Here is a 23,049-nt window from a genome sequence, read left to right as displayed (position 1 = left end):
GATCCCAGGGTGAGGGCGGAAATCTTTTTTTCTTTTGGGTCCCAGGTGAAGAATGTTCAACAAGTTTTGAAGTACCTCAGCGTTGAACCGGTGTCAAGCGATATCCGGCTCATGCAGAGTGAAGGATGTCCGTTACAAATTATGAAATTCACACACACATAAATCTGGAATCTGTAAATTTTAATAGCAGCAGGACAAAGCCCGGGTGTTGAAGGTTATCTCCAATGTGTAGAATTTGAAACGGAAATTTAGGGTTAGCAACTTACAATTCACCTTTTTTTTTATTTTTACTTTTCTGAGAATATGTGTCACAGCTGCTGTTTATATTTCAGATTTGTCTTATTTTCAAGGTAAAAAATGGTGTGCCTACTCTACTGTAGTTAACCATTCTCCAATTTATATGACAGGTGTCCACCAGTTACCATTTGCAGCCTGTTGTGTTTGTGAGTTGCTTTTATGACTCAGTGGGCCTCATGCAGGAAGTGATATACGAACAAATTTTCTCTTATTTTTGTTCGTATGCACGATTTGTTCTTATTTTGTTAGTACCCATTGATTTCTGGGATTCACCAATGTTTTCTTATTTTTGCTCTTCTCTTAGGTAAGAGAAAATGTTATGAGTGGTCGAGAGCACTCTTACCAAGATAAGAAAAAAACATCTTGTTTTCACAGGTCACAAATTGTTTGTCCAACGCAAAGAAACATAAGTTTTAAATTTGAGGAACATAAAAAAAAGTATGAATATCATATAATCAAATTTAGATAATTTTATGTTTTAGAGTAATTATAATGATTGGATTATTAAATTTGTGGGCTAAAGAAATACTATTGATCCGAATTAAGACTATAAAAACCCTTGGATGATATTGCGTGCGTTCAGCTTCTGAATGGCTTACATACTGCTCTTAGATGCTTTGGCCGTCCAGGCAGAGAACGCGTTTTTAGAGATCGCACCGATCTATTTGATGAGACAGATGAATGGCTGCTGAGCCATTTCAGATTGCCAAGAGCACCTCTCCAATTCTTGGCCATGTGCCAGAGTATTTTCACACGGCACAACACCTGCCCTTATATGGTGTTTAGGGGGCGTTACTTATGCTAATAACAAACAATCGGCCATGTGCCTCCAATTTATGATCAAGTGGGATTCATCATTCAGCACACCTGGGTAAGAGCAGATTTGGATGGTTAAGAATGTTTGGTGCATCTGGAGTTGACTTCTCTTAACAGAAAATTAAGAGAAAATATAAGAGAAATTTAAGAGAATGTTGCTGCATGAGGCCCATTATCAGTTAGTGTACCTCTGTCTGAGGAACAAGGAAATGCAGCATGCTTTATGCATTTTCAATGGGTGCAGCGGAGTAAGGTGAACATCTGGACTAATGACTAAAGCCTAATGACTGTCTGAAGTTCCTGTTTCCTGCTACAAGCATTTTAACACAAATTATCAAACTATTGCATAGTTGAAGTACATTTGTGTGTGTGTGTGTGTGTGTGTGTGTGTGTGTGTGTGTGTGTGTGTGTGTGTGTGTGCGCGTGGGTGTGCATGCAATGTTCTGTTTTCCCACAACATAAACTATGACCAGAGTTATTATAGTTTGGGATTTTTCATTAGTTTTTATTTGTATATAGTTTTCAATTTTAATTTCAATTTCAGTTTAGTTTTAGTTAGTTTTCAGTTTGGCTTTGTAGTAGTTTCTATGTTTGTAACAGGTATTGTGTAATACAAACATAAATCAATAAATAACACAATAAACATTTATTTTTAAAAAAGTATTTACATTAGGTTTTTTGATTGTCATTTTTATTTATTTTTTCAGTTTGTGACAAAACACCTACATTTTGTCTTAGTTTTAGGTTATGATAATAGCCTTGGCTATGACATGTAGCCTGATCTGTTATGTAATTCGTAGTTATAGTTATAAAAAAGTAATGTTCCCTAATTTTGTATGATGTGTGTGTGTGTGTGTGTGTGTGTGTGTGTGAGTGTGTGTGTTCGCTCAAGCATGTGTGTGGTGTTCTGTTACCTTCCTACTTTGACATGCACTATTATGAGATTATTATGTGTGAGTGTGCTTGTGTGTGTGCAGGTGTTTTTGCCATGTCCTATTTCCTGATTACAACTACCATTACAAAACTCCTCTTCATGTATTAAATTAGTGGCTATTGAGGGATTGTAATTTTGTCAGCAATTTGTATGCTGTGATCACGCACCGAGCAAAATGGGCCCAGCTTGAAACTATTACATCTTTCTAAGGGGCACCTTATGGGCTCAAGATGTGAAATAATGGAGGTTATTTAAATGGGATATGGAATTATCAATAATGGATCCCATGGTGTTTCAGGAATTCACCCAGACCCTGTATACTACATATCAATGGTTATGTAATGACACTGCTATTACTAAATGTCACCTCAAGTTTGATTAATATCACTCTATACAGGGAGACATGGCCCATCCAGGTGCTTGCGGGATGCAGCCAATTCACTTTCAATGCTATCAATCTGTCTTTATGGCTGAATATCTAAAAGTTGATATGGCTAACATCTCGGTATGCATCGTTTAACATGGTTTATGGCTCTGTTTGATGTTAACATTTTCCATGGTAGTTTCTAGTGGAGCTCTCCCAGCAAGATTATCATTTCCTTCTTGAACTGCATTTACTTCTCCGTTTATGAATATGTATAGTTTACATAGTTACATAGTTTGTCTTTTTCCGTGTTCGTTTCTAGAGGAATTCTGCCAACTAAATTATCATTTATCACCCAGGGAATATAGTTGATCACATATAGTTTGACAATTTCAAGATGATTTATACAGCATCTCTGCCATATTACTTAGTGTACAGCTGAGAGTGACAGGAAAGATGAGAGAGAAAAAGCGACAATGACATGAACAAAGGTTTTACCACTCTGGTTTCTAGAGGAGCTGCCTTGACTAAATTACCAGTCCCTTTGATTTCTGGCTATAGTTTATCGCTCAATTTCCAAATGGCATGGCCATATTATTATGGGATGCGAAACACCACTCCAAATCCCCATTGTTCTGCCCTCTCTATGTTACCGAGGCAACAGTCTCCTACCATCTGGAAGGCCCTCATCCCTCAGTCCCTCTCTTGCTTTCCTCTAATGGCTTTCTCCCCTTCCCTCCTCTATCTTTCACCCATCTTATTCTCCCTCTCTCTTTTGTTTCTCTCTTTCTGGCTCTTTCTTTCTCTTCTCTCAGATCTTACTTTTACTACCCCTCTTTTTCCCCTCCTTTTCCCCATCCTCTCTTTTCCTGTTTGCAATTTCCCCTTTTCTCGCTCCCCCATCTCATTCACTCTACTGTTTCCCCTCTCTCACAGTCTCTCTTAAAGCTCTCTTTTTACTCTTTCACTATTTACTTCCAGTTCTTACCACACTTTACTCTCTTGCCATCTCACTCTTTCATTTGCTCTCTACTGTCTTCCTATCTTCCCCTTATGGTCGTTGCATCTCATTCCCCCTCTGTCCGTCTGTCTGTTTCTCTCACACTTCAGCTCTCTCTGTACTCTGCCACCCACAGTAATACGCACCCACTCACCCACCCACACGCACATACACACACAGACACACACAGGGGAATGTAATCATGTTAGTTTCCTGGACTGGTCAATTTGTAATTCATGATATCCATGTGGATTAATCATATTTGACAGAACTTTATTGACAAAGACAGATAGGAGCCCCTGAATGGTGTTTAGTTTCATTCAAACGTGAACTGTATGAACAAGCGTGTGTGTGTGTGTGTGTGTGTGTGTGTGTTGTGTTCCTCTAAAGTAGGGCCCATTATTCTCAGCAGATGCTGACCTTCAGCATGCCAGTTCTCTCGAGGGCAACACTTGTTTCTGTGCCTTTTTCTTCTTTTCCTCTTCTCCTTTCTTATCCCTTCCCTCTTCTCATTTTCTTTCTTCTCCCTTCTCATTTTCTGCTCCTTTCTTCCTCCTCCTCCTCCTCCTCCTCCTCCCCTACTTTTTCTCCTTCTTTTTTCTTCTCAAATTCATGAGACGTGTACCTCTGGGAGATGTAATCTCTCTCCTCCTTTTACTCCCTTCTCTCATCCCCCAAGACTGCCTCTCCTCTTTCCATTTCTTCCTTTACCTCCACTTCCTCCTCAACCTTCTTCTCCTTATCTTCCTCTTCTTTCTCTTTTACTTGGCCATCAGAGCCTTTTCTACTTCCTTTCAGCTTCATGGCCTTCTTGGCTAAAACCACTTTTTTTAAACCCTTCTCTCATCCTCCTTTCCTCTTCCTTCTCCTCTGCACCTTGGATTTCAGAGGCAATCCCTCTCTCTCCTCCTCCTATTTCCTCTCCTCATCCTTGTCCTCCTCTCCCTCCCCCTCCTCGTCTTCTTCGTCCTCCACCTCCTCCTCCTCCTCTCCTCTCCTCTCCTCTCCTCTTGGGCTCAGCCCTCTGGGGGTTACACCTCTTTGTCTTCAGTTTACTCTAACTTTTTATCCTCTTTACATTCCTCTCTCTCCTCGCTGTCCTTTGCTCTGTGGTTGTTTGATAGGAATACAGATGAAGATTATATCCTATAGCGTTCTGTTCTTTGCCTGTAAACCCCTTGTTGGTCATCCGTCTTGACACAAATTTGACCCCTGTGTGGAGTTCTGGGTAATTACATATTTGGCACGTAAAAACAAAATCAGCAGTCAGGTCGAGAAACAAGGGGTTGCATCTTCAACCTGGTTGTTAATACAATCCTCAATCAAATAGCCTCCGATCTTAATTTTCCGCATGCTCCTAAACCCTTATGAATACCTTTCCTACCAAAGGCTATTTGACTCTTACGTGCTTGGTATTCAGCTTTCTCTTTCATATAGCGCCTAGCTTACTAAACCACAGCTCATTCAAAATGAGGTGTGACGAGGAGGGATTTGCTTTATCATTTCCCCAAATCTATTTTGTTCAAAGGTATGACCAATTGGTACATGATTTGAATACAAACAGTGACAGTTGGTGTACTCATCATGGGGAGTGATACAGACATAAACAAGCAGAAATTGCTCGATTCAAAAAGGGGGTCGCTCCGGTCTGAGCAAAGTCAAGCTTGACTTTTCTTTACTTTACGCATTACTGGCTAAGAGTAAGTCTCCGGACTGTAAAAGACTCAACTTGATGCCACCCTTCCCTGCTAGAGCTCGATACAAATCCTTGATAGAAACTGTCTAGTTTGGCCAGGCTGTACTACATGTGCCAAGTTTCCACTGTTTTCTTTATTTATTTGACAAATTTGAAAGCCCAGGATGTTCCCATGTTATCTTTTACATTTATTTTTCTTCACCTGTATGCATGCGTTTTAGGAGTGAGTATGTAACACTTTCCTCTATAACGTGCCCATGGCTAGAACCACAACACTCTGAAAATCAGATGGTATTAAACCCCACATTAGCCACATCCATTAAACTGGATTGTGGAGTTAACATGCAAACTGTTAACACTGCAAACTGCAGTAGCAGAACAATCAATGGCCCTGCTCCCTACCAAATGGTCGTTAACTTTACCAAATGGTATTGAACGTTCATGTTATGTCTATGTATTTGGTATGCCCCTAATCCTGGTTGGTAATACCCTTTCTTAGCCTTTGACCCCATCTTTAAGTGTTTGGTGGGAACTGACGGAGTGTCATGTGACTTCTAGGGGTCGGGAGTATAGAGAGGTTGAGGGGTCTCTAATAGACACACACACACACACACACACACACACACACACACACACACACACACACACCACACACACAAACTGCATTGACAGCTGAACCAACAGCACCCTGTCTCTGACACACACACACACACACACACACACATGCACACGCACTCTACTTAACCACTTTACCATAAGTAGGAAAACAGCTTAGTGTCTTAGTGGGCTTCTTTACCTCCTAATAAAACAGAAAACCTCTCTCTGCTGCCTTAGGCTCAGCTCTGTTCTGTTAAGAGTTTATTTTCATTTTTTTCCCCACTTTGTACAGTTCCACATACCATATAATGTACATTACAGTCTAGAGGAGCTTAGTTTGGTTTAGTTTGGTCAAACATCTACAACTGCCTACAACATCACCCTGACTTACCTGTTTGGTCTTCCCTGGTTGATATAATATAATTTGCTTGGGAATCTTTCATGACTTCTAATTTTTAATGTATTATTTTAATTGTATTTATTTCTTTCACATGCACTTTTTGTTATGTGCTGCTACCATGGTATACAGGACATCACGTCGCCATGGTGTGTGTGTGTGTGTGTGTGTGTGTGTGTGTGTGTGTGTAGACAGATTCTTGTGAACACAATAACTCAAAAACAATACACGATAGAAACTTCCATGCCCCTATAGAGAAGATGATCTGATTTTGATGATGTGTTTACATTTTGGAGCACCTTGCTGCATGAATCTGCATATTAATGAGGAAAAACAAATTTTCATTAAACTACTATAACTCCTTAATGTTTCAAGAGTTCCTATTAACATGTATTATATGAAGACAAGTATGATGACATAGAAACATTTGCTAATTAATGCATTAATTAGCTTAATTAACAACCTAATTAGCATATGTGGTTATATTTAATATATCATGGTGATTACGGCAGGACATTAGGCAGCTCAAGTACCTCTCGTACTCTTTATTTCATCCAACATGCAGTTGCTAATTAGTTTTGACAATTAGATGGGAACACGTAGGCCAGGACACTTTGCACTGTTGCCTCTTCCCATCAGACATGGGTCAAATTTTCTTTCCAAATTATTCTTAGGGCTTGGGGATCCAGATCCAGGCACAACTGAGTAACATTTAAAAGGCCTTTATTTCTGAGGGCTAAGAAGATAAAAACACACACCTACGCGTTTCAGCTTATGCTTTCCTCAGGGTGTTCAAACAACAATGAATCCAGACGACGAAAAAGACACAGGGCATGGTGTTATCAGGACCTGTGTAGGTGTCAATATGGAAAATACTACTGTTTCACAGAAGGTGTCCAGACAAGTGATTTGGGGAATTGTTAGGGCTTGTTTTTACCTTTTAAGAATCAGATGGTTGGGGTTTGCCACACAGGACAATGCAATGAGTGCCAGAGCGTGTAGGCAATCACAGGAAAGCATTTAAAAGTCAGTTTCACATACTTACCTGACACTATGAATTGTCATGATGCACTAAACTCCACCCATTGGGTACGGCAAGCAGTTTAAAACAAACACTAACAATCATTTACAAATATCCAAAATGAGACCCAGGTCTGATCTTCATCCCTGATAACAGAGGGCTGTCTCCCTGTACAAAAAGCTATTTCCTTGTATTTTCTTTGTCTTCCTTTGATAGAAGATGAAATGTTTCTCTGCCCTTCATTATTTCTCACTTAAGCTCTTATTGCCTTGTTGTTTGGGCTGCGATGCCTCTGTGATTAAAGCTTCATAATGAAGTATCACATTAGGAAGATGAAACTAAGTTAAACTCAGTTTAACTCCAGGGACAATATATCACAGCAGCTCCATTTTCACTGTGGCTCACAAAACGACATTACGACAGCAGTTGTGGAACAATTTGAAAGTATTAATCAGTTTTATCGCCAGATTGTCAAAATACCTTGACGCTCATCAACAAAGGCACAATACTCTGACGCTGTTGAATGCAATTTGAATATATGAAACACTTTCCTAACCACAAACCTGAAATCGGTTTCAAAATGATTATCAACACAAAATAAAGACACAGCCCTATAAAGACTCAAAGCAATAACTGAGTTGAAGCTACAATAGTTTAATACTCTCTCTCTCCTGCTTTCTCTTTCCTTTCTCTCTCCCGCTGTCCCTCTGTTCATCCTTCTCCCACTCTCTCTAAATATCACCCTTTACCTCCCTCTCTTTCTCTCTCCCTCTCTCTCTCTTTCTCACCTTCTGTAACTCTCCCCCTCTCCTCTAAAACTCTCTGTTCTCGTTTTCGAGGCGGTGTTGTTTGTGTTTGTGCTTTATTGTTTGGTTTTATTGAGACAATCCATCTGCGCTGCGGCTGTCATTGGCTCTCAGGAGTTTTTTAATGTGTCGTGTCACAACGCTACGCCTTGTCTCTCTTTCTTCAAGTTATTTGTGTCTCTCTCCAAGACAGACTAGGAAGATCGATGACCGAGCAAGGGTGTGTGTGTGTGTGTGTGTGTGTGTGTGTGTGTGTGTGTGTGTGTGTTTTTCCAGTGGTATAACAGCTGTATCCAGCCGCTTAAGAAAGGGCAAGAGTTTGTGAAAGAGTGTGTGTGTGTGTGAGAGAGAGAGAGAGAGAGGGAGAGAGGGAGAGGGAGCGAGGCAGGTGCAGAGGACATATAACAACTCCTTGTTTCCTCCGAAATCCATCAGACATCTCTTAAATGCCAGAGAATTAGAAAGGCTCACATTACTCTCAATTACTGTCAAACCTAGGGAGAAATTTATCCAAAAATGCTTTCAAATATCTGACCTACTCTAAGTGCACTTGATGTATCTGCACAGCTAACATTATGGAGCAATACATTCTTTAGCAGGTATTACATAGTTGAATATAATTTCCAGTGTGGAACGAATCGAGCCCTCCTCAGCTTTTTTTTTTCCTTCTACTTGGAAGGTACTCAACTCCTCTTTCGTTTTGGTTTGATTGTTCTCTCAATTATGTTAAACTGGTTGTTTTACGCGCCAGAAAGCTGTCCCATTCATTACACGTGTTCTCTTTCTCTCTCACTCTCACACACAAACACACACACACACACACACACACACAGGCCACCAGCTTCTTCATTTGGTCTTTACTCATCTCCAGCTGTGTGCCAATTTACCTCCTCCAGACTATGTAGGGTTTGGGAGGGGGTGATTAGGAGCTAGTACTGGATTTAAGCTAAGGTTTGCAGTGTGTGTGTGTGTGTGTGTGTGTGTGTATCTGTGTGTGTGTGTTCTATTTTGTGTGTGTGTGCACTGAAATGACCGTGTGTCTGCGTGTACCTCTTTATCAGCATATGTGCTTGTGTTTATCAGTGTGTGTGTTCATCTGTCCATGTATGTGTATCTGTGCGTGTGCGTGTGTGTGTGTGTGTGTGCGTGTGAGTGTGTGTGTGTGCACGCACCAGTAATGGTTTCCATCCTCATTCCCCCATAATCCCCAGCTGCTGTGCAGTGCTGACTGGGTTCCTGGAGGGAGCATTCCAAAACTCGCCACCGGATTTACAGCGGATTCCCTGAAGATTCCCACTGGATTTCCACTCCATTCCCAATATATTTCCAAGCAACTCCCAATAGATTCCCAATCAGTTCCCAGCAGATTCCCATTTCCCATCTGCACTAGGTTCTTAGCATTTCCCTTGATTACACTCCAACTAGCTTCATCTCGCTAGATTCTCAGTTAATTCCTCCCAGAGCTCCACTGGAGTGACAATATATTCCAAATACTATTAGACTGTCAATAGGCAGGAACAGAGCTTTCGGGTGATGCATCATACCTCTTTGCTTTTCCTCCCCTCTCCTTCTTCCCCTCTCCCTCTGTCTCTTTTGCCTTCTTCACCTCCCCATCACCTCTCCACTGCTCTTATCTCTGCTCTGGTGACAGTATCAAGGCCAGGAGCCAAATGCTGAGTGACAGATTGACAGACCGATAGGAGCGCAGACAAAACAGCCCAGAGAAGGATAGTGGGTCTTACAGATAGGTAATAAAACCTATGAAAAAAGAGACGAGAGAGGCGGTCGGACACGTGGACAGACAGGCCGGTTGGCAGACTTTCAGACTTTCAGGCTTTCAGGCTTTCGAGCTTTCGGGGCATGACAGAGAGACAGACAAACAGGTTTTGGAAGACAGACATTTGTTGCTTAGAATAAGTACAGAAGAATACGTTAAAAACCAGAAGACAGATGACAGACAGACACATAGGTTGGCAGAAAGGCAGTAGGTGCACACACACACACATTCTCACACACACACACACACACACACACACACACACAGCGGATATGGAGCCGGGAGAGGCAGAAGCAGATATCCCAAACATGATGGGCATGTAGTTAGTTAGACACTTTCCACTGCTGACCACCCAAATTGACACACACAGGCGTCTGCATGGAGACCACCAGCACTGTGTGTGTATATGTGTCTCTGCCTGTCTGTGTGTGTGTGCGTGTGTGTGTGTGTGTGCGTGTGCGTGTGTGCAAGCGTCCATATACATAACCATACACATATGTGTGAGTCTGTCCACCTGTCTCCGTGGTTGCGTGCACATCAGCTTCTCTCCAGGCAACAGCGCCCCGTTCGCTCTATGATTGGTTGGAAGCTGTGGAGTCCCACCCACTCAACTCCACATATCAATGATAAGTGTGTTTTTGACACTCAGCAAGGGTAACATGATTCTGCCCTGACCGCACATGCACACAAGTGCACACTTAGATGCACACGTAATTTAGGAGTATGTCAAGCTAACATTTGAGGCAATCTAGATTGAATGCAAATAGAGCACAATTTTCTGGTGTTTGGACACTCGTGGACACACACATACACACACACTCACTTATGGACACACACAGACAGGCATGAATATACATATACACACATACAAAAATGGACAGGATAAGTGAGACAGTAGCAAAATCTGAAATAGAGAAATGAGAGAGATGGGAATGGAGAGAAGGCAAGTGTGACAGACAGATAGAGGCAGGTAGAGAAAGAAAGGGAGACAAATATAGAGAGGGAAACAGAGAAAAAGAGAGAGAGAGAGAGAAATTGTAATACCTCATAATGTTAGCTATGTGGACGACACATGTTTGTGTACTTGCTTTCCACTGGGGACAAGACATTGATATCTGTTAACAGGACTGGACTGGATTACCACAGCTGTGTGTGTGTGTGCGTGTGAGCGTGCATGTTAACTGAGCCCTACTTAAAACTGTCACATGTCACTTATATTCTGTTGCTATGTGATCTTTGGCTGGGATAGGCAGTTGGCTGGGTGTGCTCCTCTCTCTGTCTCTCTCTCTTTTTCAGGCAACATCCCAGTCCAAAGCTTATAGTTTCTGCCATATTTTTTGTGAATATTTTAGCTGTCATTTAGTTGACACATGTTAACCTAGTAACTGACAATAAGTGCAGCAATAAAATTGGCTTAAATTCCTGTATCATCAACATTACAGGAAACAAGTTATTATTGTCTTCTTTCCCATGACTTGTGCAGTGAATCCAACGAATAGAGTTATGTTTGATATTGTATTCTCCTTTCTAACTTATTTTAAGCTCACTTTTCCTAGTCTTCTTCAGTCATTGGATACGGTCAGCTAACAGAAACTGAAGGGCGTTCACATTGCTACTTGGTTGATTGTGGGCGATGCGAGAGGCTCCAATTTCATCTGTGTAGTATTCTATGGCAGCTACAAAGTTTTGAAAAGAGTTTTGAAAGTAAATTATGTGCTTTTCGCTGCTTTGGTATTTCCCTTCATAACATTGTTTTAAAAATTACCATAGCTATCTTTCTAGTGCTAATTAAGTAGCATTAAAAAAATAAATAACAAAATTACTTTACTTGACCCAACGATGGATACAATCATTTCTGAGACGTTTATCCCTAGTCTTTCAAATAAAAGCTTTGAATTACCATAATCAACCATTTTGCACTTGCCAAGTGGAACTGTTGTTCATGAAATTAAATCTCATTGGTGGAAGCGTAGATATCTGATTGGCTGTTGACAGCCAATGGCTGCGAAAAGTTCAGCTGTTGCCATCTTTTCCTGGCCGATCAGCTTGTCAGCACATTGGCCGTGCTCTAAATCAGCTCTAAATGAAATTAACGGACTTCCGCAGCTCTAAATGAAATGAATGGACTTTCAATGATTTGTTAATCATGTGGCTCGCACGGTAAAACTAGTATTTTCATTTTAAAGTATCAACAAAGACTTGTCTTTCTTGCCTGTTCTTCTTTTGGTATTTTCTTTTCACATATACTTGTCAAACTCACTTGTCAAACTACATCAGTTGTGTATTCTCACCTCTTTAATCCATGGTCTATTGACCTATTTCATTATTGTGCTGCTGTCTCCTCTCCAGGCGTGGTCCGTTGGATCCAGCTGAGTACCCCATGCAGCCCTGGTCAGGCCATTACCCTGGACCCCCCCAGTCCTCACAGGCATACCCCCAGTCCCCATCCTACCCCAACCCCAACTCCCAGTCTGGGCCCTCTTACGCCGGCTACCCTCCCACCCAGCCATACCCACGGGCCGGGGACCTTAGGGGGGTCGACCCTGGGTACTACCCCCACCCAAGGTAATTTAATGCATGGTATCATGGAACGTTGCTATATATCCCACAGATCATAGTGCTTTACACAGAAGTCATCTTCTAACATGGGATCAGGATTGAGCCTGATCTGAAAAGAAATGCCTCATTCCAAAATGCTGCATTTCTCATTTAGAAAAATTCAGCTTCCTGAAATGCATTCAGTTTTTCAATAACACAGATGATTTAATCTTGTTTGAATCACAACTTTAATAAGATGACTCATAACTTTAATAGGAACTGATTATGGGCTTGGCTTTATAATTGGCCAGATTGCCCGGCCAAATGGTGGGTATCTCATTTTGGAGTGAAAATCAGTTGGTGTGCTGACAAGTATTGTTTTCCTGCTATTCAGAAGTGTTGTTAAGAAGTAGTTAGAAAAAACATGACACTTGATTATCAACTGCTAGCTTGAATTTCCAATGGCAATCTCACACATCATCTATTTACATTATGGAGAGAGTCAGCTATTATAACACTGTTTAACCCCTCCTCGCTTTCTGCTCCTAGTATTATGACACTGCTTGACCTCTCCTTGTTTTCTGCTGCTAGTGTTATGGCACTTCTTTAGCCCGCAACAATGTTCCTCTTGTTATGATGCTGCTTGACCTCTCCATGTTTTCTGCTCTTGGTATTATGACACTGATTGTCTCAACCTTCTCATATTATGATGATGCTTGACCGCTCCTTGTTTTCTGCTCCTAGCCCTCACCATCAGCCCCAGCCGCAGCAGAGAGGCCCGTTGCGGCAGGATGTGCCCCCGTCCCCTACCCCTCCGCTCCGCGGGCCGCGGTACGACACTATGACCCGTGGAGCTGGGGGTGGAGGGGGTTACAGGTAGGGGCGATTTGAGTGGGGGATGAAGAAGATCTCAGGTGAAATCTGAGGGAATGAAATTAGATTTTCCTAAGTATAGTCATTTATAACCATGTCAGCTATGTATAAGAAATATCATAGTGCATAGCAGAGAAACAAAAACAGCTTAAATGTTTGCAAAACTCTTACAAACAAACAATGCTATCAAAACTCAAACTAGATACACTAGTATTGCTATATATAACAACTTAAGTTGTTCATAGAAAAATAAGCAAAATTTGATCATTCTGTGCAATAGTAATGCAACTGGTGTAGCAGCTTAAAATGCTGTGCTGCAACTGGGCTCCACCAAGTTCAGATATGCAAATGTTACACGTTGTGTAGTTTAGGCATAAGTCCTATTGAAGGATGAACTTAGCCCTAACCCCTTACCCTAACCCTGGATCACAATCACAATGAATTTGGGTCAGTTAACATAAAAACAACATACAATTATTAAAAATAGTATATAAAGAAGTTAAAGATAGAAATTACAGCATAGGTCTCTTTGTAATATAAAGCATTTTGGAATAGAACTCTATAAGTTTTAGGTAAGACCACAGGGATGCAACCACTTACCTGCCCAACACCTTGATATATCAGAGCAATTGGTTACAGGCACCTGGGAGAGCCCAGTCCAGACCAGTATGGCTATATGGGAGAGGGAGGAAGACACCAACACCAACATCAACACCAACACCAACCCAACCCGAGACAGAAGAATCCCATGACTGCAGCTGTGTAGCAGAAGAAGACCTGCATGATGCTAACTGCTTTGTTTTGGTTAGCTCCTCCAGTTTCTGTCCATAGGTACACCACTGAAATGGAGCTGAAACCTTTTTAATGTTGGGAATTGAATCACCATCATTATCAAACATTGTCTACACTGTTTGAACACTGTGGTAATACACAGACAACCTAGCTAAAGGGGGTTAATTAGAAAGTGGTCAGCGTGGTGCATAACGTTTCTTGTTGTCTGAAATCATTTCAATTCTTTGAGCATTTGCTTTAGTCTGCCTGGAATATAAAATGAGCAATGTTTTTACTTTTGCCACAGTCTGATTGGCTAAATTGTCTCCGACAAGAATCAGTTCTAGCCAAAACATTAATTGAATCAATTTAGTAATTTGACCCAGGTTGCGTGGGGATGAGGACTGTATAGCTCTCACAATACAATTAAAGTACCATACAGCTGCAATGCCAAAATTAACACATTTTACATAGTGGATCCACTGCTGCCAAGCTTCATCTTCACCTGCTAAAAAAAGTTTGAAATATCCTGAAGAACAAATGCAGGATGGTGGACCTCTGTCATAGTTACCACTGTAAATCATGCATCATGTTAATCTGAGATGAGACACATAGAGCTGTTCAGCACAGGAGCACTTTTGACAGAGTACAAAAGATTTCAATAAACATTAAGTAGTGAAGCAGTTCAAATGTTTACAGAAACAAGACTGTAGGGCTTTGAGTCTGCTTCACTGAGGCTGAATTTAGATGAAAAAGACGTAAAAGTTGAAACGTTCCTGAGGTCCAAAATTGTGTAAACGGCAACACATTAGCTTGATGATGTGGTTCTGTGCTCTATTCATATTGGCTGCAGAACCATGCAAACACCATGACTGTACAAACACCATTAACTTGATGGTATATCCATCTGTGTTGGATCAACAGTCTACTGTGGTTTTGGTAGATGGTGCAAAATGTTTTGGCAGCAGTTATATTAAATAAAACACTCATTTTTGGTATGTTTTCTGTCAAGTGAAGCCGAAGTGCCATTAAAAAAATCTTCAAGAAAAAAAAAAATCTTAAAGTAAAAAAAACATTTTAAAAGTCACATCTTGCTGCAAATGCTGACTGAATCAGTCCCTAGCTATTTTTTACAGTATTTTACTACAACACTACCTGTTGTATACCATTATGATCACTACACCGGGCCTCATATTTCAAGAAATTTATAAAAAGGCACAGAACACATACATATATGTGCAAATATTTTTTCTGAAGATGAAAACCATGCAATGAAAAACGTTTTAGCTATTCATTAGATAATACCTAGCCTTTTATACACATATTCATATTCAGCATGCATTTCCTTCATTGAATATGTTTTGGTCCATGCATTTCTGCATCTTATAATGTTTTACATATAAATTGACAAATGAGGCCTGTTGCCTCTATTTGCCAAACAGGGAGAGCGCCACTATACCAGTTTTAATGAAAGGGCCAATTTTGTCCTTATTCCTAGTCTATGGTTTTGTGAATGAATTATGTAAACTTTTGTATGATTGAAGAACCCTTTTGGCACAGTATAGCACTGTACGATACATTACCTTTCTATGTAACTATGATTTCTGTCTCTTTTAGTGATTATATGATTTTTTTTTCATCTTTATCCAAAATATTCCTCTCGATAGAGATCTGATGAAATAAATGTCATAGTGCAGGACTCGATATAATCCAACTGTAATCCCACCGCTGGCTGTCTGTTCACAGCACTTCAGACAGTGATTGTCTTAAACTATTCCTGGACCCCAACATTTCAAGCCGCATTCTACTTCACAAGTCATACTTAATCTCAAATTTATATTCATTACAGAATACAATGAAATGTTGCAACTGTATGAGCTTAACTTTTAAGGGTCTCTTTGTTTAAAGTGACATCTTCTTGAATGCAAGAAGAGTTCCTTGGGCTACGTTTTTATAGGCAACTCTACTTAATCCATGTGGTCAGCCTGTGTTTAAAGGACCATTCCAGAGTTTGTTCCATCCACTTAATGTTGTAAAGTGGCAGTAACGGCGCAGAAAACAACTCCAGATAATCAGTCGGTAAAGATAATCCATCACTATGAATGAGAAGCCAACAATTGCGTTTTGCAAAGCTGCATCAGAACGCTAACATCAGGCTCCAAACTTTAGCATTTTTAAAGATGTTTTGTTCACTCTAATGGCCGTGCGGTGTTCCCAAACACCGCGAGAGCCAAGACAAGACAAGAGTGGGCATCTTATTTCCGGTCTCTGCTTGGAAACTAGAAGACACAAGATACTGCTTCTGGGTCACTATGTGTCCGATTTCAATGTTTTCATCTCCAAAATGAAACTTTTAACCAATAGCTAACATTCTCTGCATTTACGCTTTAAATTACTGCCTTCTTCTTGGCAGTAACTCATAATATTTAGACATATTTGTTTCAAAATATTTACTTTTTAAAACAAGTAAAAAACAAATAGAAAAAAACAAAAAATCTCATAACATGAGAACACTGGAAAACAAACAACAGTAATCACATTCATTCACATGAGCAAAAACTTCAATCGTGCTGGAATGATCCTTTAACTGCAACTTTGATTTGCTTTATGAGACATTATAAATCATGTAATTTCTTAAAACCACTATGAAGGACTATTGTGTCACATATCAATCTTTTACTATTTTCACACTTAGTGTGCTGGAGCAGATTAGCGCTTTGTTTATGGCTTGCAGACGCCCCCATACTGTATGGGGGAACAAGGCACAACAGGCTTCTTTTAGGCATGGGTTTTTGCTAGTACATACATAGCTGACCTATTATACAGCTAATTTTCACTCAACCACTTGTTTCCCATTGTCTGTGGTGTATGCCATGTAGTTTTGGTTTTGAGGATGTGCATGGCACATCTCTGTGACCTGGTGTAGGCGCCTCTGTGTGGCTAAGTGCACATGAGTTCTGTTGAAGCATAAATTCAGCTGTAGAGTGCTCTTTCCACTGCATGCCTCCACCATATATCCATCCAACCACTTACTAGACCACTAATTAAGTGTAACCAGCAGTTAGATTGTAGCTTAAAACGTATCTGTTCCACGCCACAAAGCTCAGCACTAAGTATTAATTTCAATGGAGATTAACTGTTAAAAATGACATTTTAGGATTAGGTTTAATAGACTGTTGATATGATACAGAAGGATGAAATCCCACAAAAGTGAATGTTAAGAATAATTTTAGCGATGTGCATTATCATTTGACTGAAACAATGCAGAAGATTGTGAAATACTGCTAGTGTCAAAATCATCTCATTTGCTTGTTTGTTCGGCAAATCTGGATTTTTATTAGAAAGAGGAAGGAAGGAAATAAGGAAGGAAGAGAATCGAGGCAAAGAAAGAAAGACAGTGAAAGAAAGGAATAAAGGAAGGAAGTAGAGAAGCAAGGGAGGAAAGAAAAAGAGAGAAGGGAAAGAGGAATGAATAGACAAAAGGAGAAAGAGTGAAAGAAGAATGGAGTGGTGGTAGAAATAGTAAGAGTAGAAAATGCAATGCAAGGGCCCCAAAATGGTCCAGATTCATTTCGAAACCCGTCTTCAATCAGTGTTCAATTCAGTGACTATTCAAAAAAGAACAGAGCAGAGGCGAGGATGGAGGGATGAGAAAAGAGGGCAGCAGTGGTGCTGCAGCAGGAGGAGGGTTAGAGGAGCTGGCTTGTATTGGTGTGATTTTGAATTCTTGTCAGGTATTTTTCTTTTCCATGCTGTTGTCACTTGTCAGCACCAGTACAGAAATCTTCAACTTCATAATGTGATAAGTGTTCAGGGAGGAAAAATATCCGACACAGATTCAAATTGTCGAGGTTTAACTGAAAATAACTTAGAGAATACACTGAGTTTTGGGGAGATTGGCCTGGTGGTCAGCTTAAACGTTAAGTGATGAGAACGTAGATATCAAAATCATGCATTTGTCCCCAGGAGATCATTCAATCCAGGCACTTAGGCATATCCTGAGTTATAGTAGCTACCTCGCATTATCTCAAAGTGAGAAAATTACTCTAAGTCTAGTAGTTTTTTTACAGAAGGCTGGTGAAATTTATACAAAATCTGATAATCTGATTTCCCTGTTTCCATAGGAAGTGAAGGTGGGCAATGGGAGACTGGGTGGATACATGGTTATTCATCTAAAATAGTTAAAAAAAAAAAAATCATCTACAGCTTGAGTTAACATTTCCTTTTTAAAATATTTAAATCTACAGGCCACATCGTTAAAACCAACTTTTTTATTGCTAAAAGGTCAGTTTTCTTACTTTGGATAATGTTAGTTTCCTACTATCACTCAACATGGTGTATGCTAAAGTGTGGAGCACCAGAGCGAATGATCTACTGGGGACACATGGATGACTTTGGTGTCGATGTCGATTCTCATCACTTAACAGGAGTTGACCAACAGGCCAATTTCCCCAAAAAACCTTGGTGCATCCCTTTAAGATGAAATGTGGAGAAACGGGAGGATGAAGAGAGCCTCTCAACTTTGTCTATCTAGATGCTGGTTCAACGGCTGGTGAGGCTTTGCTGAGCTATGTTGACATGTGAACTTTCCATGAAGTTGTATTTGTATTATTGTTATTCCTCTGATATACACAATCCACATATATGTAACTTTTCTAAACTGTTGTTTTCATATATATATCTTTTGAATGATATTTTGTGGGTATACCAGAGCCACAGATAGATTGTTTGGCTGCTGCTGCCATGTACTGTAAGGAGGAAGCACACTGCATAATTTTGATCACACTTTGCCCAAATTCTAATTCACAAAAACAAGCTCATGTCACAGTTTTTCTCTGAGTCTGTTTTGTATTACCCCAAAATTGTATCTTTAAGAGCAATTTGGTGGTTTGTTGCATAAAAAAATATACAATAAGACAGCTAAATAAAGCAGCTGCCTAGCGACGTGACACTCTGCATAGCATGGTTAAACACATCCAAACACCCTGTATGTAAGGCTCTTTGGTTTATTGCAGTATATGAGTTGCACAAGTGTTCCTATAGCTGAAGGTACTATCCAGAGCCCTCTATATGAAGAGTTCAGGTACTCCTGGTTCTCCACTGCACAGAGACCAGTGACTGAAGGAACCAACTAAATAACCTCTCTGTCTTAGTAGTGTAACACGACACGATTTTTGAAAACTGCTTGTATCCAAAAATCAAAAAACGAATCTCATTATGTTGTTACAATGATAACAATGATTGCTATTATTGTTTTCCCTCATTTTGTATTTATGTTTTATAACATCTTTTTTGCATTAAAACATTCATTTTAAAACACGTTTACACCAAAGATTTCATACTTTTGAGAGTGTCAAGCCTGCACTTATTTTTAGCCGCAAAAAGTTCCCAACGCATCTGCTAAGGTTAATTAAATATGAGTCAGGAGAAATGATTTCCCTGACGTCGCCCATACCAAGCAAGGTGAATCATTAACATTCCCAACCCAATTTAGCCCACCTTTTAAGCAGCCGATAAATTGTACCTTTGTGATAAGAGATAGATGCTGGCCCCAAATTAATGCCAGACTAATTATCAATTAAGAAAAGAAGATAAGGTACAGTGATTGCAGCCCTAAGTTTTTAGAGGCATAGCGCCACCGCACCGCCGGGTCATATCCCTCTGATTAATAAGCATTTAGTCACAGCCTGGGGCGTAGGATGCTCCCTCTATCTGCCTGACTCAATGGGTGCTGGAGTTGGGCTGCAGTTAGAGAAGTTACAAGTAATGAGAGTCAGAGGCCGAGGGAATGTTTTATCAGTCAATGCTTAATTAGCATATCCCAGACCTCTCGGCCAATGGGGAGAGGGAGAGGCAGTAATTAAGTTCTCCTGAGTCACTGCCAGGATTCATTTTTGTGCACGCCGCCTGGTAGCAGGATGCTGTGGAGTGTAGCAGGGGATTTGTTTGATCTACGAAGTGGGAGGATTTCGTTTGTATCTACATGCCCTGTTTGGACATGGCTGCATGTAAAAATATGAGAAATAAAATGCAGCCAGCCTTTTCCTTTGCATAGAGACCCATTGACTTAAAGAAACAACTAAAAACAAATGATGACTAAGTGGCACAAATCATTTTTATTGTTCTCTAATTAAATGGAATCAAATGTTTGCAGAATCAGATTTGTATGCCATCTGCCATAATGAGATATGAATCCAATGGGCAAATGTAATTTATATCTGGACAATCAGGCCCAATTTTTGTTTTTTACCCCCAGAAGCTAAACATACAGCCACGATTTGTCACTAAATCACCACTAAGATGTTCTGTTTGTCATTCTTGTTCGGGGAAAGTTACAAGGATGACAGCAAAATAAAACCACACTTGTAATGATGTAACGACGGCCCAATACATCACAAGAAGAGCTACGACATATTACAGGACCCGTTTCATTATTGCTGATGATTACACTCAATTTGTGACCTGGTGCAGCGAACAGCCTCCATCTTAATAGGGGAGGGCCAGCGCAGAATCAGATGTGAGTGATCTGAGATGGTTTTCATGTTAATACAATGTCTGGATTCAAGTTAGTTACGAAGAGATAACTGAAGAGTAATTCTGGACTGTTGTCATTGTCTGGATCAAAAATGTCATTGAATGGGAGAAGACAAAGAGAGTGGAAGGACTTTATGAATATGGAAGCAACCCAAGAGTATTCTGCCGTAAGGTATAGGCGAGTGTTACACCTAGGATTACGGCTATTTCTGGACCCTTCATGTCTATCCTTGACTCCTTGATCCTTGATCTGAATGGCTGACTGCGTGTTTAACTGACAGATTCCCTTGTGACTGTCTAGTTTTCTGGCTGGTTGAATGACTGTCTACCGACTAACCAGTAGCCAAACCGACCGACTAAGTGACTGGCTGGCTGGCTCTTTGATTGCTCTTTTCTGGGTGAATGACTGATCAACTAACTCTTACTTACTAGGGTTTCTGACTGACTGGCCATCTGGCTGGCAGGTTTTTTGACTGACGCTCTGTTTGACGGACTGTAAAAGAGCCTAGTTGGCTGACTGTCAGACCGACTGTATATCTGTATACACTGACTGGCCTAAATGCCTAGCTGGCTGCCTGGCTGACTGACTGGCTGTGTAATTGCTCCAACTTCCTTCCCAGGACTGGTTTGGCATGGTGTAATTATTAGCAGTTATTATTAGTAGGTTTTAATAAGCATTGGAAGTCACTGTAATTAGGATTTCCCATTATGAGCGGCTGCCAGTTTGCTGACGTGTGTGCGTGTGTAGTTGGCAAGGTATTGTTCAGTGGCAGCTATTATTGGCAGCAAGGCGGTGTGGAGAAGGCTTTGCTTTTTGTTCCCATGACTTCTGATTGCTGCTTTGCATGTGCACACGCTGAGATCGAAGGCTGACCGTATAACTGCCAGGCTTTGCAAAATCTTTATTAACTTTTGTCATGTTTATGTTCCTGTTTGTTGCGTGAATGTGGACCCGAATGATTCTAGTGTGCTTGTATGTAAAAGAGTGAGAGTGTACATTTCAGACACACACACGCTCTCATATGCACACACACAAATATCCACATGCCATTTATAGCAATCCATTTTAATCATGTTAATACAAATCTGCCATAGTGTTTATGCTTGTTGCCTCTGGAACTTTAGTGAGTTTAAATCATCATTGACTGAAACTGACGGTGCAATTCAATATTGTAGTATTCAGCATTGATATGCAGAAGTGAAACACAAGGCCAAATGTCATTTTTCCATAACGTCATCAGATTTGATAATCCTGTTCAGCACTTTGGAAAGTTGTTATGGGAAATACCTTGGGTGGGGCTGGTTCAAAGCATGTTTGATTTATGAGAGCGCCAAGCTAAAACAGCAGAGTGGAGCCTCAAGCCTGTTGGACAAAGCTAGGTTTCAAAAAAGGTGTTAAAAATATATTGTTATGCATCATTACAACATTGTTCTAACTTTCTGGGTTTAGTCAGGTTTGGACTCATGAAAAGCTATACTGCTCTGGCTCGGTTTGGAACAGGAATCTTTTCGGTTTGGTTCAGGCTCGGCTCAAACATTTAGACCCAAGTCAAGCTCTAGTGTAAATAAAGCCTTTGAAATGTAGTTAAAATTTGAACAGAATGGATGGTTCCCCAGTGGCCTAGTAGTAATGTGTGTGAACAAGTCGGTGACCACATACAAGATTGAGAGAGAGGAGAGGTGGGAACGAGTGCTGACTACAGCAAAGTGTGTGTGTGTGTGTGTGTGCGCGTCTGTATGTGTTTGTGTCAGTCCTAAGATTCACATCCTGACAAGGTCATGGACAGTGTATTAAGAACACTGAGCGGGTCCTATTAAATGTGTGTGTGTGTGTGTGTCTGTAAAAATTCCATTTCCTCTGTCCCCTGTGCCATAGTAATGATTCGTGGTGAACTCCAACGGCAGCTGTTTCCCCTCTGGCCCATCCTACACACACACACACACACACACACACTCCCTCCAACTCTATAATAACCTTGGCATCTTGCTGGCACACGCGTACTCACTCTTTCTCACACACACTCTCCTCTTGCTGGATCCTCCAGGCCGTTGAAGAGGAGAGGGGGACTGGCCTGGCTTTGTGACCCAGGGTCGAGCTGCGTCGCTGGGCTTCGCCGGCTGACACCTCTGGGTGCGTGCTGGTGTGCTGCTGTCCCAGGCTGCCTGCCAGCAGTGTCTCATGATGCGAGTTCAGTCTGGGGCTTCCAGGACAGGAGGGGGAAAAGCACTCAGGAGTTATGAACACGCACAGGATTCAGACCTGCACACTTGAACACACACTCTATTGTGAACAGAAACTAGGATGCTGAAACACAGTCTCTTCTCTTTCTCTCTCTCTCTCTCTCTCTCTCTCTCTCACACACTTGAGAATTCACACACACACATCTAGACAAAGTAATGTGTTTCCCAGCTCCACTTAACCCAGCTGACACGGCGGTGAACCTGGAGCTTCATGTGGTTTTGTTAGAGACCACACAGACACACAAACAACGCTGCAGGAAACAAAGAAAGCCATTCAACATAAAGACTTTCTGCTTGGCTTCCATTTCTGTACCTTGCATTTCTCCTTTTTCATTAAGGATGATGCATGAATACTGTAGGAAAACCGTATTCTTGGGATTGTTTTGT

The 23,049-nt window shown here is 40.8% G+C and overlaps 1 protein-coding gene across 1 annotated transcript in view; it reads left to right on the top strand.

Annotated features, from left to right (window-relative positions):
- LOC139649449 (partitioning defective 3 homolog B-like) overlaps window positions 1-13,882 on the top strand; it is a gene marked incomplete at its 5' end in the record, with an annotated part of 162,052 nt that extends 148,170 nt beyond the window's left edge. Inside the window, 3 exon segments of the mRNA XM_071525860.1 lie at window positions 12,055-12,270; window positions 12,988-13,119; window positions 13,756-13,882. Of these exon segments, the coding sequence (XP_071381961.1) occupies window positions 12,055-12,270; window positions 12,988-13,119; window positions 13,756-13,882 (475 nt within the window).
- Between the last annotated feature and the right edge of the window lie 9,167 nt (window positions 13,883-23,049).

The sequence above is a fragment of the Centroberyx affinis genome, unplaced genomic scaffold, assembly GCF_046629955.1.
Source record: "Centroberyx affinis isolate AG114_WGS23_722 - 3 ecotype Tasmania unplaced genomic scaffold, CSIRO-AGI_Caff_v1 ptg001345l_1, whole genome shotgun sequence".
Taxonomy (NCBI): domain Eukaryota; kingdom Metazoa; phylum Chordata; class Actinopteri; order Beryciformes; family Berycidae; genus Centroberyx; species Centroberyx affinis.
Note: the sequence above shows the minus strand (reverse complement) of the source record. Positions and strands in the feature narration are given on the sequence as shown.